At 34.4% G+C, this 18,368-nt stretch overlaps 2 protein-coding genes across 11 annotated transcripts in view; one reads left to right on the top strand and one right to left on the bottom strand.

Annotated features, from left to right (window-relative positions):
- Window positions 1-6,844, top strand: part of LOC113517377 (kinase D-interacting substrate of 220 kDa B) — a 62,153-nt gene extending 55,309 nt beyond the window's left edge. For 7 of the 9 annotated variants that reach the window (XM_052901403.1, XM_052901395.1, XM_052901396.1 and 4 more), the window contains exons 25-27: window positions 1,234-1,251; window positions 3,595-3,691; window positions 5,095-6,844. In XM_052901403.1, coding sequence (XP_052757363.1) covers window positions 1,234-1,251; window positions 3,595-3,691; window positions 5,095-6,029 — 1,050 coding nt within the window. In that variant the 3' untranslated portion in view covers window positions 6,030-6,844. The remainder of the gene's footprint in view (window positions 1-1,233; window positions 1,252-3,594; window positions 3,692-5,094) is intronic. The other 2 variants (XM_052901397.1, XM_052901394.1) reach the window with 1 other exon arrangement.
- Window positions 6,845-8,914: 2,070 nt separating this feature from the next.
- LOC113517308 (late secretory pathway protein AVL9 homolog) lies at window positions 8,915-16,684 on the bottom strand. 2 transcript variants are annotated; one of them, XM_026901958.3, is made up of 7 exons: window positions 16,479-16,684; window positions 14,892-15,089; window positions 13,512-13,728; window positions 12,111-12,300; window positions 11,022-11,731; window positions 10,447-10,630; window positions 8,915-10,192 (listed from the first exon to the last, which is right to left on the bottom strand). In XM_026901958.3, exons 1-7 carry the CDS (start codon window positions 16,545-16,547, stop codon window positions 9,772-9,774), a joined length of 1,989 nt encoding a protein of 662 aa, XP_026757759.1. In that variant the 5' UTR covers window positions 16,548-16,684; the 3' UTR covers window positions 8,915-9,771. The 2 variants fall into 2 exon arrangements, with proteins under 2 accessions (XP_026757759.1, XP_052757546.1); XM_052901586.1 differs by lacking the exon at window positions 16,479-16,684 and adding an exon at window positions 15,303-15,446.
- Window positions 16,685-18,368: the final 1,684 nt, after the last annotated feature.

The raw sequence follows: 18,368 nt of genomic DNA on the forward strand, positions 1-18,368 counted from the left end.
ATAGAAAGTTACATTATCAGCAACATAGGATATGATTTATTCTATCTACCTGTTCGAAGCCGAGTCGGATCACTAGTAGGATATATTTTTGAGTATGAGTATACTTTATTTGCACTATACAATATAGGAAATAAGCAAGGCTACAAACTCAACGATACAATTGTATAAGTACAGTAAGGCGGTCTTATTGCTGAGAGCAATCTTTTCAAGACAACCTTAAGGTTGTATATTTTTCTAATTTACTATTTTAAATCATGTCTAAAAATGCTAAATATATGATAAACAGAGAACTTCTTGAAAAGTTTCTAAAACGTAACTGTTTAATAAAAGTAAGTATAATGAAATTATCATATGACAGAATTTATTAAGTTCTAACTATTATTTAACCTGAATTAATTAATTAATATAGAGTTATCAATATTATTTGAAATGTAAATTATTTGTGTGCAAATATTCATAAAATTGAATTTATGAGTATTGATAGATAGATAGATAGATAGATACTCTTTATTGTTTCCTCCAAAAGATTACAATAGTAAACTTATTATAAATATAAATAATTACAAGAAATAATCTCAATGAGAAAACAATGGGCGACCTTATCGCTAAGAGCGATCTCTTCCAGGCAACCTTTAGATGGAGAGGAGTAATTTGGTGGGAGGCACGATGAAAAATTTTTTGTTAGTTCTAGATATGGGAGATGTAATACATATAATAATATAAATATTATCCCTACTCATCTACACATGTATGTTCTTTCTCTGAGAGATAAAACATCTTGGATTTTATAATTACTAGTACGATTTTTCTTTTGTGAATTATATTAGCTTTTTCTTAACATATTTCTAATATATTCATATCTTTTTATAATTACAAATTCATCCGATACATTCTTTTGTCAACCGACTTCAAAACGACGGAAGTTCTCAATTCGTTTATATTTTTATTTAATCTTTGTTATCTCATAACTCAGTCAGTTGTAAACCGATTTAAAAAAAAAAGTTCTTATATCTAAAAGGATATACTTATACATTGGTCTCATAGAAACTTTATCTAAATCGGTTCAGTGCTTTAGTTTTTTAATCAAAATGACTGGTTTTGCCACAATTGAAGTCGTTTTTTTTTTAGAACTCTGTTGGATTATTTATTATTACAAAATTTTAATGATATAGAGTTTGCTATCTAAAAGATATTTGTACAACATATTTGATACGATCATTGCACTTGTTGCAGCCTTACCCGGAATATCAGGTGATTATTTATGTGCATAGAAATTAAAGTAGAAATAGTATTTAGAGATTCCACTCGATAGATTGCACTGCACTGTAGTTTGTTTGCAAATTGATTCAAATTACTTTATCATAGTTACAAAATTGCACAATCACAGGGAAAATTTAAAATAAGAAAATTGAAGCTTCATTTTACACTATAATAACATATATCCATAATTCTGATATATAAAAGTGATGTTAGTAAGAAGTTTTTGTTGTTGTTGAAAACGATTATTTACAATCGAATATAATTGAAGACATAAAAATATAATTTAATTTAATATATGATTTAAATGTGCCCTTTTATACTTTCATGATATATCAACATGTTTATATTATATATTACAGTGTATATACATAATATGTAAAGCTTAAAAATGTACTGCAATTACAGTGTGAAGTTTTTATATATTTATATATATGGATTTAGCAAAAATATCTTTACAATCTGTAACAAGACAAAAATGAAACCTATTTAATTCACTAAGCATTTCGATTCCTTATGAGATGTCAATAAAAAAGTTTTCCTATAATACACAAGATTGGCAAATAACGAGTTTAAATGGGCGAATCTATAGGAAACAGATGATTATTCAGTTCTCAACGAAAACAACAGCCCACCTACTATAAAAATTAGTAAGAAATTAACAGTCAAACGAAACTCGGTCAGATTTAAGCAGAAATGCTATTAATACTGTATAAATTCTGTCGTTTAGAGGCTGTAATAGTGATAAAAAACATCGCTCTCATTCTACAGGTCCCATTTCGGTATATACCTAAATCTTTTATTCTACACACGAAATTTAGGTAGAAAACTTCAGTATTACATTTTACAGCAGATACCGTTCTTATAAAAACTTTAATAGATTCCATAATATAAACGAGCCAATCTACTGAGAAAAGTTACACACAACAATACATACAAGAACAGTTCAGGATCGACTTCCGCGTGAACGTATCTGCAGAATTATCTCCTAGTCAAAATTTTTAATTGATTTTCAGTAAACCAATTATGTTGCACTAAACCTGGAAGACTACTGCAGTAAGAGAAATATAGTCTGTAATTAAACTTAATAATAGTCGACAACCTACACGCGCTCCCCTTAAGGTATATTAGGTAAGAAACATGTAATGAACTTATTTTTTTCCGTCATTTGGGTGTTTGAATCACATTCATGTTTTAATATAAAAAAAAATTATATATATATTACATTTTTTGCAGTGCATTTTTAAACATCATAAAATTTAATTTTTAATAAAAACAATACCAATGTTATGTAAAATTTTATTATTGTTTGATATATAACGCTGTATCATATTATCACAGTAGAGATACCAATAATCCAATTATGACTGGAAATGCATGAATGACTGTGGCTATTTTAATAAATATAATGCTTTCAATTTTCAACGTTGAAATCTGTCTATTTAAATCATTATCGACGATAATAATGAATTAATAGTCATATACTATGTATTTTCCACAGTATCGATTCACTTGTGTAAATTTTTAGTGTTTGATAAATAGTAGATGTGCTTTATTTTTGTATGTATAATTTAAGGTAAAATATCTTTTATCTCCATGCCAGGCCTTACAAGAACAGGCACGAAGAATAGGATTTTCAAAGGCTTTTTTTGCATACGTTTGTTTTTTTTTTTTTCCTCATTTTACTCATGTATACAACCGTGTAAGCCATGTAACGCGGTTCTACTTACTCTGGACTTCTCCTTCGAACAATATACAATCAATCGATCACTATCCAATAGGAGTTTGTGTTAAATGGGCCTTATAAATATTATGTAGTTTGAAAGGAAACTTGACTGTTTGTTAATTACGCTGAAACGGTTGAACGGAGCGGAACGAATTGTTACACAAATTACGGATCCATTTGACAACCTAAATTAATAAATGGATATTTCTCCCAATTTATGTAGGCAAATCCGCGGGTTACAACTTTACTACCACTCATATGTGCTGCCAGTTAAAGTAATTCTATAAATATATTAGGGGGAGATTTTTGTACAAATCTCGTTTGGACATCTCTGTCCCATTCGTGTTCCTACCGTGAAGCAGTTGTATTTGCATGGCTGTGTTTCGGTTTGAAGGGTGATATATGGCAGCGAATTTACAGGGTACAGAGGAATAACACCTGAGCCTTCAGGAATGGTAACGCATGGGGAGATATCACGAGCGAAACAGTATTATATCCATGGTACTGCTTATGTCTATAGGTGACGGTTACCACTTTTCATCAGGTGGGCCGTCAGCTTATTTACCATTCTAAGTTGCATAAAAAAAAATAAAAATATCGTTCATTTGCAGGTGACACTGGAGGAGCAAATGATATGCGGCGCTTTGCAAACTCTAAACGAGGAAGCAATGGAGGACGTGTTACAATCGGAGCCGGCGTCGCACCCAGGTGAGCCGCACCTGCGCACCATCCGCGAACACGGCGCCGTCCCGGGCGACCCTGAGGGTCTCCACCCCGGCCCCTCCCCCTCCCCATCCCCCTCCGCTGACTCCGACCCTTATCTCCACAATGACCCGCACAGAAACCCTCCTTCTTTCCCCAACCACGCATCATCCGACGGGCAGCCCGACCGTCCGGACCACGTTATAGTAAACGTCACCGATGATGTTTTTCTCTAAGCAATCAATAATGGGATGATTTATCCTCGGTACTTGTAATTCCATTCCAATCCCGATTATAACTGGTAACTTAACGCCGAAATCGAAATTCTACGATTGGGATCTCTATAACACATTGTCTCAGAAGGTGCATATTATTTATTTCGCCGATATTAATATTAACAATTGTCTTATAATTGTTAGAAAGGTAATAGGATTTGTACATGTAATATGCACAAAACATTTACTAAATTGAAATAGACTAGGATATAGGAGTTAATTTTCATATTTTTTTTTTATTTCATAAAATTTTAAGTCGATATTGACATTGTATATGCAGATTTTTTGTATTTTTATTAACATTCCAATTTATTAAAAGATTGTATATGTAATTATATTTATAGTGCCATCTTTAATATTAAATGTAAGATTTATATATAATTTGTGATATGAGGAATATCAAAGTTTGATTTTATTGTATTGTTATGTGAAAAATGTGCATGTAGATAATTGTTTTGATTAGTGAGAATTTATTTTTGACAATATATCCATAACCAAGATTTATTACCAAATTAGTATTTTATTTTCAAGTCCGTCTACTATGGAAAAATTTGGGACCCAGTTTTAAAAGACATTATTAATAAATAAGAATGTATTAGTACAATTTGTTAATATTTATGATTATTAACAGCAAAATACATATCTTCCCTCAAATGATGAGGCTAATGTAATGTACTTAATGTAAGAATAAAAAATAATTCTAAATATATTTCATTTCTTTGTTGTATAACGGTTCCTAATGTGATATTATATAAAGTTTATAGAAAAATTAAAATTTTCTAAGATGTATAATGTCATACCTATTATGTAGACGATCATAGCGATCGGCAGCCTCGTCGAATGTTCCGTAGCAATATCATTCCTAACAATTTTACATAACTGTTGTTACTACAATAAATTTAGAAACGTTACCAGTTGTTTGATTTCAGTCCCGCTAGGCGATAGCCTCGTTTATAGGTTTCGCCAATTATGAAATATTCAGCAATCATCGACAGGTTTCGTGTACCGCCGCGTCGGCGAGATAAAACAGGTGAATTTCCTTTCCCGACTCCTCCCGCTCCCAGTGTCACGCTTCGATTAAATCTCGGCGTTAGAGGAATACTTTGCGAGCTGACGTGGCTTCCTCGCTTTCAGACGAGGAGCACGAGCTGCAGCTCGAGGCGGCGGCCGCGACGCCGGCGGCCAGCCCCGCGCCGGTGCGGCGTGACGCAATCCTCAAGGGCGGCGGCAGCCTGCGCGTGCGCCGCGCCGCCGACCCGCCCGCCGTCACCTTCAACGTCGAGAACGAGGAGGATTCGGACGACGGCCACATCACGTTCAGCGCGCGGCCCGCTCGCTCGCGGCCCTCGTCGCTGCTCGTCGCCGACGACGCGCTCGACGCGGGCCGCCTCTCCACGCGCTCGCGCTCCGTCGAAGACTCCACGCGCACTGGCTCGCCGGTCGTCGACCTCAAGCTGAGAAACCTGCGACGGACGGCTGAGATCCTTCGCAAGGTGAGCTCGGCCGAGCGGCTCACGCGCCTCAAGGACAAGATCCTCGCGCGCGGGAGCGGCTCTCGCGAACGGAGCCCGCCGCGGGACGAGGCCGCCGCCAGCGACGACGAGTCGGCGCCGCTCGTGTCCTCGTCGGAGCAGAGCCACGCGGCCGCGGGCTCCAGTCCCGAAACCTCGCCGACGGCCGCGCCCTCCGCTCGCTCCCCTTCGACGATGGCATCGCCCTCGACGGCGTCGAGACCCATAGACGTGGACTGCGGGAATCGCAGCTTGCAGGATGTCACCGCGAGCTCCGATTTCTCGCCACGCTCGGATATAACGGAGCTAGACTCGCCGCGCGATGGAGCGACAGATTTTGACCTTCTTCCGGCGAGTAAGACTAATGATGATCGTACGGCGCCGAGAGTTCACATGGAAAGAGAGGACAGCGGAGCGTCCGTATCGAATATGATAGAACCTTATAATATGCGTCTTTTAGCTCATGGTACGTCGGAAAACTCCCGAGCTTTGTGGCGGCAGGACGCCCTGGATACTGGGCCTCCTTGGCCATGGGATGAGCCGGACTCTGCAGTCTGACCTGATATGAAATTTTGATCGAACACTGTCGAGTAAACGTTACGACGTCACCAAGTTATAAACGTGAGTCAAATAAACACGTTATGTAAGGTGCAGTCATTTCAGATGAACGTAATGACAGAGATGGACCAACAGCACCTTATGATTCTACACGATACAACATGCCATTATTATATAATTATGACACCCTTATTAATTTTATATTAAGAATGACAAACGCGAAATTGTGCAGTTACATCTTGAAGACTTAATGGCTTAGCAAAGAGGACTCGGGCTCATAGGCTTGGCCCCAACGATGCAGACGAAATCTCGGACTATCTACATATATATATAAGCCTTTATTCAAACAATATTTTTTTTTTATAACAACTTATTTATTTAATTGCTATCGTCTGTTTGCTTATTAGCAAAGGCCTCCTCCAACTGCCTCCAATGTTCTCTATTGCTAGCGATTCTTGTCCAAATTCCACCTGCTTCAGTCCTAATGTCATCTACCCATCTTCTATGTGGTCTTCCTCTTTTCCTTTTTTTTTATCTTTTGTATACCAAAACATTATCTTTTTACTCTATTTATCTCTCCCTCTAATTGGATAATGGAAATTTCGGACAAAGCTAGTATAATATATGACGTTATTGTAGAACGTAGCTTATATAGAAGCATGTAGACAATACACAGCAATAGTTGCAAATGTTAAATAGTCGTGTACTAAATTTCACACAATATATAAATATTGCATTTATATGTAATATTGATTTTATCCAGAATTGTGATATTATATTCTTAAGAATATTGAAATAAATTTAATTCCCGATGACATACTCTTTAATTTTAATAAAATAAGTGGTTATGTTAATTCCATATCGTTAAGAATACATATAATGTAATTAGGATTAGTATACTAAACAAAAGCATAGTACACTCATGCAAAAGGAAAACTCAAAATAATACCACATACCTAAATATTCTGATCTAAAAGGGGTGAGACGCAAAGAGACTTTACCCAGACTCTTTGTTTTCTCCAAAAGATTACAGTAGTAAACTTATTATAGAATACATTTCTACCGTGAAGCAGTTATGTTGCTTAGCTGTGTTTCGGTATGAAAGGTGGGATATGGCAGTGAATTTACAGGGTACAGAGGAATAAAACCTTATTCCTAGGGGGAGAAGCGATTGTTAGTAATGGGGATAAGTAGCCCCATTGCTAGCTATATACTATATCAGGTCGACCTCCCCTGGAAACCATCGTGATTGATTTATTGTTAGATTCGTCACAGTGAGCTAACGGACCTGCTGTATCCTCACCTGTCATCCCTCACTAGTGCCCCTCCAGTATATACCGATAGCGCAGACGGGGTGACCTTTCCATTATCATTCATTAAAAAAACACCTTAGTCCTCAGGAATGGCAACGCATGAGGACTATCATGGGCGAAACAGTATACTCTTATGTCCATGGTACTGCTCGTGTCTATAGGCAACGGTTACCACTTTCCATCAGGTGGGCCATCAGCTTGTTTGTCATTCTAAGTTACATAAAAAATAAAAAACATAAAATTACAAGAAATGATCACACTGAGGAAACAATGTGCGGCCTTACTGCTAAAAGCGATCTCTTTTAGACAACCTTTGGATGAAGAGGAATAATTATATAATTATAACATTTTGGTCAGATACACAATGAAAATTCAGTTACGTATGTTATACATATTATTATATTTTCTGTGGTTATACTAAGTATGTTTATTTTTAAATATATATTTATAAAAAATTTAATAGACCTAGGAAATATAAATGGTGGACTTAACATCATATGGCGTTATCTACCAATCAACCAAAGACACGAAATAATATATAATTTGATGAAACGTAATAAACAATATCCACGTCGAAACGTCGGCAGTAAAGAAGCAGGTAGGTACATTATGTAGGGATTATTTACCTGTAAAGGCTTTTACATCGCGTGAATTCCCAATTGTGTATTTAAAACATCCAAATGTTCATCTCCATAGATGTAATACATGTATGTATATATATATATATATATATATATATATATATATATATATATATATATATATATATATATATATAAACATCTACATAAATATATATGTACTCTTACCAGATAAGCAAATTTCGAAGATGACAACTTGGTCAAATAAGTTTTCTTGTTTTAAAATTTTGTAGACGTTTCGCATTGAAACTGGTAAACCATTTCGTAGTTGTCCAGTTTGTTCATTAAACGATTTATAGTAAAAACTAGAGAAATGTGCTGTTGTCTTCAACTGGAGGCCCTCAGACGGCCTAGGATGCAGTGGCTACCTACTCGATTTTTTTTGAACGAAACTGGGAAATGTATTCATATTTTCTAAGACCGAAAATAAACCTGATAAAAACATTTTACAAACGCTAAAGTTTGTTAAGTTAGTCTTCCGTAAGATCCAGATAATAAGTATGGATATAATCAGGAATTGGGAGTAGATTGTGATATCGCAATGATAGCATTAGGTAGGAAATTATACAGATACGAAAACATTCCTGCAGAACAATTTGTTTGTGGTCGCCAAGTAAGAGAACTTGACAATAATTACACCTAGATCTTTTATTGATAAACTGAAAGGGACAACCATATCACTTAAACGCATATAAAGGTACTAGCGTTGAATCTACCTCTTGGATTAGTTTGGAACTACCTAATAGTACTAACTGAAGTTTGGAAAGATTTACTTTCAGTCCAAAAGCCATATTCCAAATTACTTATGGTATGTCGACAACTCTAATAAAGACGCAGGCTTCTAACGTAGTCGAAATTAGCACTAATCAAATAGATCATGATGTCTTTGTAAAATTAAAGGCATATACTGTAGTTATGAAATAAAAAACAGTTTCATCATTTGCAGTATTATATTATGTTAAACTGAACAACTTTAGTTTTAACTTTCAGAACCGTGATAGTTCATCGACGTTGATACATAGATGAATACGTAACATAAAGAAGATTATCACTTGATATTATAAAATAAAATCGTAAAAAAGTAATAAAAATATTGCAATAAGCATTCATCTTAGTATTTTAATCCACTATTAACTTTTTACACACCAAATACTAAAAACAATATACTATAAGAATATCAACAACGAACTATGTTTCAGAGATCACAAACAGTATCAAAGTCTACAAATAGCTATTATCTATATATTCAAAGATATACATATTTATATAAATATACTTAATTTATCATATTTAAGACCTCAATAGTGCCGAATTAACGAAAAATTAATTTCAAGAATTCTATTGTCGATGTTAAATATATTTTTTGATTCATACAAAATGAAGCCAACAAGAATTATAACTTATGAAAGAAAGTAACATCTATTATTATTAATTTATCTGTAGATTCTTACGATCACAATTTCAATTATTGTGCATGTACAATGATAGTGTTTACAGGAAATTCTATGAATTAAGCACAATTATTGAAAATCTTAATAGGCATTATTATTAAGCTTTCCAATTAATTTAATTATAGTAGTACGAATAATCTCACAATGGCTCTAATCGCTGTTAATTTGTATATTAATTAACAACCAATCTATACATATGAATACTTTCAAATTCGATTCTCAAAGTACAGATTCACTCAAAGCTATAGACTCCACGTATATCCTATCATCATAATAAATACTAATCGGCTAAGATGAAACATTGTCACTTATTTACTAGAATTCTATATTTAACTTTCTATATCACTTGTATTTTGCTAATATTCGTAGCAGCGGCGTCCTCTATAGATTTATCCGGAGGATCGGGGCTCTCGAGGAGCTCGTTCCTGTTGTCGTCGCTGGCGACCTGTCGGCCGACTCGCAACGCGTCATCCGCTTGGAGCGCGGGGCCGGGGGGCGAGTCGGGCGCGGGGCCGGCGGGCGCGGGGTCGGTGAGCGCAGGCGCGAGGTCGTTGAGCGCGGGTGCGGGGCCAGTGAGCGCGGGCGCGGGGTCGGTGAGCGCGGGCGCGGGGCCAGTGAGCGCGGTCCACCAGCCCGACAGCGCGCCCCGCGCCTGCGACAACGCGCCGCCGACGGCACGCGACGTGGTGGCCACCGCGCGGCCCGTGCTCGCCACCGCCGCCGTCACCTTCCTGCCGCCCTCCGTCGTCGACATCGTGCTGTATCGTACGATCCAACTTATAATCCCCATCAATCTTACCACAATATATATCGCAAAACAGGGTGCGTTTACAACATATATTTTGGTCATCATTACAAAATCTAACTTCTGTATATTCTAATATTTGTCTTTAAATATAGTTTTTTTAATTTGTATTGGGGGAAGTTGGTATACTACTTATATAATATGAGTAGAAATTAGGTGTTAACATAATACGCCATACAGACCAGTATATCAAATACGCATACTCACTGTGCAAACTTTAATTTCATATCAGCTACGGACAGTTGTCCAGAGAAGGGGTGTACGGGAGCGAGATTCGCAAAAGCTTCGATGTCGCCATTGTTTGTATTTTTTAACCACTGCTGGTAAGCAGGTGTCGCCTTAAACGCAGACATAAATTGAGCATTGTAGGAATCTATTTCTCGGCTACCATCTGTGAAAACAATATATTGTTTATACCACTGTAACACTGAAGTGGAAGCTGCTGTCAACGATGGCCAGGAAGCATGAAAAACTTATATTAAAAAAAATCATAGAACAGGCCATCGCCTTCCTTTCCCATGGGTGTTGTGAGTGGCGACTAAGCGAAGGCAAGAGATGTGCAGCAGCGTCACTCTTAAAACATATCCAAGCGCTAACTGCGTTTTGTCAATCTGCCTGCCAAGCATGTCAACTACTAGCAAAACCCACCCAAGGGGCCTCCCCCTTATATTCAGCAGTGGACAGTTAAAGGCTGATACGATCTTTCCAAATAACTAATATTTTGAAAATGTAAGTTTTTTTACAAATAATTTATTCATAAAAATAAATAGCACTTTAATTACCTGGCAAAAGTGAAGTTCTTAGTAAATAAATTAAGTAACTTGAAAATTGGTCTCTTATCCACGCGTCGCCCTGCGTCGCACCATGACGGACTACGTGATCAGCGAACCGAAGGTCCTCGGTGCCAAGAACGAGTTGCCTTCTTAGCATCATATCGGCCGTCTCTATTCGCATCTCATTCAATTCAACTAAAACATCAAACAACTGACGTTTCTGCTTAAATAACACATTAGACGCTCCAACAATAAATCCCTGTACAGCAGAATCCGATAAGAGATCTAGATACTGCAATGATAAGTAAGGTAAACAGATGTAACCATCTTCAAAAAGAGACAGTGGGAAACCACATTCAGTCTGATCAATTTGTTGAGTCAAATTATATAATCCATCTACACTCATATCTCTAGCCATTGTAGGACTTTGCTGAGCTTCTGTTATAGATTTCTGTGATTTATATTTCTCACCAACGCTGTGACATTTTTCCCTGCCGAGATCTTGCCTATCAGCAATTTCACCAATAAGAGCCTCATCAAAACTCTGCCTACTGACCCTGTCCTTCTCTTCCAACATGTTACCAGTTTCTTTGGGTGATAGTTCTTCACTTTGATTTGATCCATTTATATAAGTGTCGTTTGATATTAAAATGTTACAGTCAACATCATCTTTATTTTTATCATCAACATTAGAAACCGGAGATAATGGTCTAGACAATCTGGAAGATAAAACAATTTTGTAATGAAAACATGTCTTAATTATTCTTGCTATGTATATTTCTGATTTACTAATTATACAATTTATGTTTACAAAAGTCATTTTACAAAGATCTATTAACATATTCATCAAAACGTCAAATCTTTCTTAAACCAAATTTAACTATTGAACTGTTTTGTCTTTTATGTCAAATTTTTAATTTGAAGGCAAGTAATAAATAAAACACTTCAATAGCTAAAATAGGCTTGTAGGACGTATTAATTTTTATAAGAGGGTTAGTATTTTGCAAGAAGCCGAAAGCAATGATGATATTAATTTTATAATAACCCCGCTTTCGACATTTTATCTAATAATAATTATGTAAAATTACTAATACTTACGTTACATTGGCAGCTCGAGTCAACCCATGTTCCAAACAGCGTGGTAATAATGACACGAGGGTTAACAGCGCGGCTGATAGCGGGCCTGCCGGCGATCCATACATAAGTACCTTGCGGCGTAACAGCAGCAATTTGAAAAGCAACAAAGCTTTATGACGCCAACTTTCTATTAGCCGCATCACTGATAATCCTGTAAATAGTATTTAAACAATTATTATTTCAGCTGTTAACTCTCCACTGTTGAACATAAGTCTTCCCCATAAAGGGAGTTTTATCAGTAGTTGCTACGATTGGCACGCCATGGTTAACAACCGTAGTTAGGCTTTTTTTTTTTTTTTTTTTTTTTTATACAACTTAGAATGGCAAACAAGCTGACGGCCCACCTGATGGAAAGTGGTAACCGTCGCCTATAGACATGAGCAGTACCATGGACATAACAGAGTATACTGTTTCGCCCATGATACCCCCATGCGCTGCCATTCCTGAGGACTCAGGTGTTATTCCTCTGTACCCAGTAAATTCACGCCAAAGGCTTGTAGAGATGTAAAACATGGAGGGATGCTGCTGCCTGCCGTTAAGTTCCCTTAGTCGTCACTATGGGGTATACCTTGATAGTGTAACAATTTAACGATATTTCTCACTTTCCGAATCTTTTCGGTTTGATTCCTACACAATATAAATATTTACATATATTCATAAATATATTAGTTGCTGTGTTCTGGGCATTTTCTATTGTACGGTTGTACAGACGCTATAAATGATAGGTCCAGTAGGAGTATCAACGGGACCATCGCGTTACTAAATACACGAAAAGAATTAAAAAAGATAAATCTTTTCATCATTTAATGATTTTCCTATTTACGTTGGTCATACTCGTATATGGACAACACAATACCCCATAAGTGGCTAATAGTTGGAAGTTCAAACCTAAATGTGGCTTATTTGGCAATACTATGCCTAAAGACCTTATATATATATACAGAGTTTCGTAATGATTTGATATGCAGTCTCGGCTCCAATTAAGGAAAATAAGGGATGATATGTCACATCTAAGTGTCTGGAATTATCTATTATATCTATACAATTATTGCTCCTTATACATGGCTCATTAGGAATAAGCTTGCACTGATACTTTTATTGACTTATTATATATTTTCATTGTGATTTTTTCTCTGGACAATTCTTTTCTACTCCACCTGTACTACAGCAATATGAACAAATTAGGTATTATACTACATATATTGCTGTAGTGATAAGACCACATTTATTTATTTATTTTTGTACATTCACTTATAATATAGATATTAGGTAATACCTTTTATACTTTATAAACGTAATATACATTTATATTTTTTGTATTACTCTTTAAATAATATAATTATAAGTACACACTTATATTACCTTCCAGAGTTTGATCTAGTTGCACTGGACAACTATTTAAATGTTTGAATGCATCTTCCAATAGCTTAGTTTGTGAAAAGTCAGCCTGTAGGAACCAAGCTCTGACTACTAACTCCATTTTAACAGCAAGTCGTCCAAATAATGGTGCTCTGCATATCACACAGACACTCTTTTGCACTGAACTTCGAGTCATATCTTCCGTTTTCTGTACTACTTGCTGTATAAAAAGAAAATCATGAGTTTTAAAATCATAATCTAAAATTATTTAATATGTACAAACATAATTTATTTGGCAATCAAGATGTCGGCAACGCACACGTAATACCTCCGGTATTGCAGGTGTTCATAGACTACGGTAACCACTTACCATCAGGTGGGCCGTATGCTTGTTTGCCCCTCAATGGTATAAAAAAAAACCTGACAGAAAATGTATACAGCCATTAACAACACAATAAACATACATATAAATGTATATTATACATCAAGTGGCCCCACATAGAACAGACCACCTTCCTTTCCCGTGGGTGTCATAAGATGTGACTAAGAGAATTTAATTGTCAAGGAATAGGCAGCAACATCCCTCCTTAAACATCACCAATATCTCACTGAAGTTAACAAACCTGCCTGCCAAGCGTGACAAATACTAGCAAAACCTCCTTTATGGGGGAGGCATATGTTTAGCAGTGTACAGTTAATGGCTGATATAATAATAATAAATAAAATACTTGGCACAGTTAGTAAAAAAAACATAATATGGTTTTTTATCAAACTATATTGTTATCTCAATAAATAATTGTTACTTCATTTTCTGGCACTGTATAACTATGTTAAAGTAAATGCTGTGAATATCTATAATAGGCATGTGCATTAATATTGTATTATATTTAATGTTTGTTATACCTATATGTTATAATGCAATATGCTGTTGGTGTTCCCTAAATAAATAATTAAATAATAATAATAAAATAGATGGCAATAGAAACAAACAGGAAAATTAAAGAACATTTTTATATTAATCCTACAACTAAAGGCAAAAACTTGAGAATGTTGACATTTGTTAGTCTCATGCAAAAACTAATTTCGTGTTTCACTAATTTTACCAAAAAGGACTGCAATTTCGTCCATGTTATTGGGATAAATAGTAGCCTTGTCCTTCTTCATGCCAAACACTATGTGTATATAAAATTTTATGAAGATTGAGTGATGTATTTTTAGGGCATTAAAAGAAAACACACTTATAACTAAGAATTTCAATAAACATGTAAAAAGATATTTTTTGTGTTAGATATTATAAAATATATTAACAATATAAAATATTATAATTATATGTTTAAAAACAACAAGTTATATTACAGAATTATTCCAGAAAACTCTTCATACCTCTACTGGGATTTGTCGGAAACATGATACCCCATAGACTGTATGATCCGGCTCTGTGAGACCAGGCAAATTAAAAAATATTGTGTCTGAGAGATAATTATGAGATCCATCTGGTAAAGCAAGCGCTGGCAAGTGTTTCCATGGGGTTGGTAGTTCTGTTGGTCGGCCAGGTATTAATTCAGGATAGCAATGCTCCACCTAATGGTACAGAAAAATATATTAAAATGTAAAATAAGAAATAATACATTTTTTTCTTGCTAACAAAACATGAAAATAGTTCTTTATTCAAAAGACAGTTTCAAACAAATGTATATCTCTGGGTGACCTGTTTCATGTAATTTTTATTTTTGTTTTTACTTTTGTAAAATATATAAAGACAAACTACTTAGTTAAATTGTTAGACCTACATACCTAAATTCTATCTTCACACTAAACTCAAGTGGCAAGTGAATCCATAAATAAGATAGCAACATGGGATGGCTCATTCCAACTTGTTAACTCACAATAGTGATTCCATTAATGAATTTGTTGTACCACATTTCTGAGAGAGTAGGGTAAGCAAAGATAATAAGAGAGCCAAAGGCCTCTATCCTTACATACATCTCTTGCTTCTTTCATATTCATAATCTTTTTCTCTCTGACAAAAATATTATTTAAAAAAAGAATATAGCAGTAAGATAATAGTAATTAGTATTATCATGCTGTAATATTTTTCAAATACATTATCCATATAAAATAACTTTTTTATATGAACAAAGTACTTTTCCTATGTTTCCAATGATAAAAAATTAAAAATGTTATAATTAGTTATACAGCAATGTGAAGAACTATGGAAACATATATACAACTGATCTTATTTATACCTAAATATAAAATATAAATTTCATAAGCAATAACTCACTGGTATCCAGCCAAAGTATAATATGCTTAGCAGATTTTACCATTATTACCATACATTTAAAAGACCACATTACATACATGCAGTTTGTTATACTATCCCGAGATCACATGGAATACTTTTCATTATGATTTATAATCAGACTTTCAGGTTTAAAATTTAATAACACTACCACACATGCAATTAACTGTTTAATTGTATATATAACAGATCTACAATAGCGATTCTATGTTTGTATAGATTTACACAATCATAACCTGTAAATGTGAAAATGTAAGCTGTAGTACAGCTTTACATATCAAATCTGTAGGCAATCATTTACAAGTTGTATAAAAAAAAAACAGCTTGAATATAATATCACAAAACTTTTCATAGAACTATATGAAACTTTCTATGCCAACATAAATATAAGTAGCAATTATCTGGCAAGTTTAGCTTAGTTTAGTAAAATTTAATAATTTATATCTGAAAATGATCTAGGATTATTTCAGTGTCAAGCTCATAAATGTGTTTTTGTTATTATTAATTGAATGTGACTATCAAATGTTAAATTTATCAAATGGTTGAATATCTCCAAGTATACTTGGACTCACAATTCACTGGTTGTTACTAAGTATTATAAGTTCCATCCACATTTTCTATATTCTTAAAATTTATCGATTAATAAGAGCCATGACGCCTACACTTACCTGGCATCCTTTTTTGTGATGGAAGCCGACCACGATGATATTAAGAACTGGTTCATTAATAAACGACATTTTGAAAATTTTAGAATTTTACATTTCTTATATTTTTTTTGTTGCTTTTTAATAAATAAATTAATAATTATAATTTTTAGAAGAAACGTCAAGATCAGTCAGACACAAACTTTTTTTTTTATTATTACAATTTAACCACAGAGAAAGAATTATTACGTTTTTGAAGAATCGACACTGCCCCTTACATCAAGGAAAAAAAATCCTTTGCAACCATCTAGAATATTGTCACATAAAGTAGTTTATGTAGAATCTCGAGGGACGATGATCTTCAAAAAATACTCATTGAGTCAGCGAAAAAAAGAATTGAGGAAGGAAGTATGATAGTGATCTCGTGTAAGCGGAAACTGACATTTGATTAATGTAATAATTTTGTTGTTTAGTACTTATCTGAATATGTAACAAACAGACCGAGAACAATAGTTCTATTTGTATCATCATAAGTTTTGTAAACAAATTTGTTTTCGATTTTTAAAACATTAGTAACGAATTAGTATATCTCTTAAAAATGTTAGTAAGATATTCCTTTTGGTAGATTCAATACATATATTTAAAATTGTAGAAATTTGCTCATTTAATAATACTACATACGAGTTCGGAATCATATAAACTTATAGAGCCTGTAAACAATTTTAAATAAGCAAATAGGCGAATATACTAGGAGAAGGCCTAAGTTGTTAAAAAAACGCATATGTATTCTCAGACTTTTTTTGCAAAGCTACTCTTGTATCCTGGGATAGGCACCAGGTAATTCTTGGTTGAGCACTGTACGCCTAATCCCCTCCTTCTTCTTTAAGTAACCATATGAGCAGAGGGTCTACTCAAAGCCGAAAAATAAAAGAAATGGTTTACGAGGTGAAAAGTTTAGGAAATTTTATTCATAAGCATATTTAAAGTTGGTGGATAGGTGGCCTTACCCGTCCTAGTATTGTCTGGTGGTCACCCCAAGATATAAACATAGATTCACAAATATATTGAAACAGAAAAACAAATTAATATATATATATATATAATTATTATAATACTAGTACTATTGATACTTGCAATACTGTTTATATCAGTAGGTATAATAAACAACTATCCACTTGTACAGTGTAAAATTTTCAAATTTAATGAACTGGTTACATAGAATTCATATAAACACTTTTTTTAGTAGTAATAGTTGTTAAAGTAGTTTACTGCTAAAAGATATCTGTGCAAGTAATATAGAAAGAGAAAAAAAAATAAGTCACGGTTTTTTAATCTATGGTAGCATTTTGTATAGTTTATAAAATTCTTGATTTATTTACAATATTTTTTACTACTAGTCTTTTTATAATGCCTCTATAGACAATTAAGAGACTTTTTCATTTGTAGGATTTAGTTTTTTTCATTAGTCGGATTTACTTTTTCCTCCTAAGTACTTAATTGTACAAGTGTCTGTAGATACCTACGTAATAACAGCCATCAGCTTGTTTGCCATTCTAAGTTGTAAGTATAAAAAAAACATGGTACTCGATCTTTTGACTATATTTTAACGCACGAACTTTTCATAGATATTAATGTAATTCATTTTCGTCACTTGCCCATTAAGGGCAAAGCTTTTCTGTAGTCTCGAACAGTAAAAGGTAATACTTACCACTTGTTAAAGTCAAAATGAACAACACAGCACAGCTAAATAGTAATTAGCATATGCTACTTGTACATATTAAGGATCATACTTATGATCACTGCGGTGATGAGTACTTAAGGTAGGTAACTATACACTCAAAGATTAATTGCGTATTATTTAGTTTGTGAAGTTTCTAAAAAAAAAGGATTATATCTTTAGGAATAATATTAAGA

This window comes from Galleria mellonella, unplaced genomic scaffold (genome assembly GCF_026898425.1).
Source record: "Galleria mellonella isolate WM207_F2 unplaced genomic scaffold, CSIRO_AGI_GalMel_v1 utg78, whole genome shotgun sequence".
NCBI classification, from domain to species: Eukaryota; Metazoa; Arthropoda; class Insecta; order Lepidoptera; family Pyralidae; genus Galleria; species Galleria mellonella.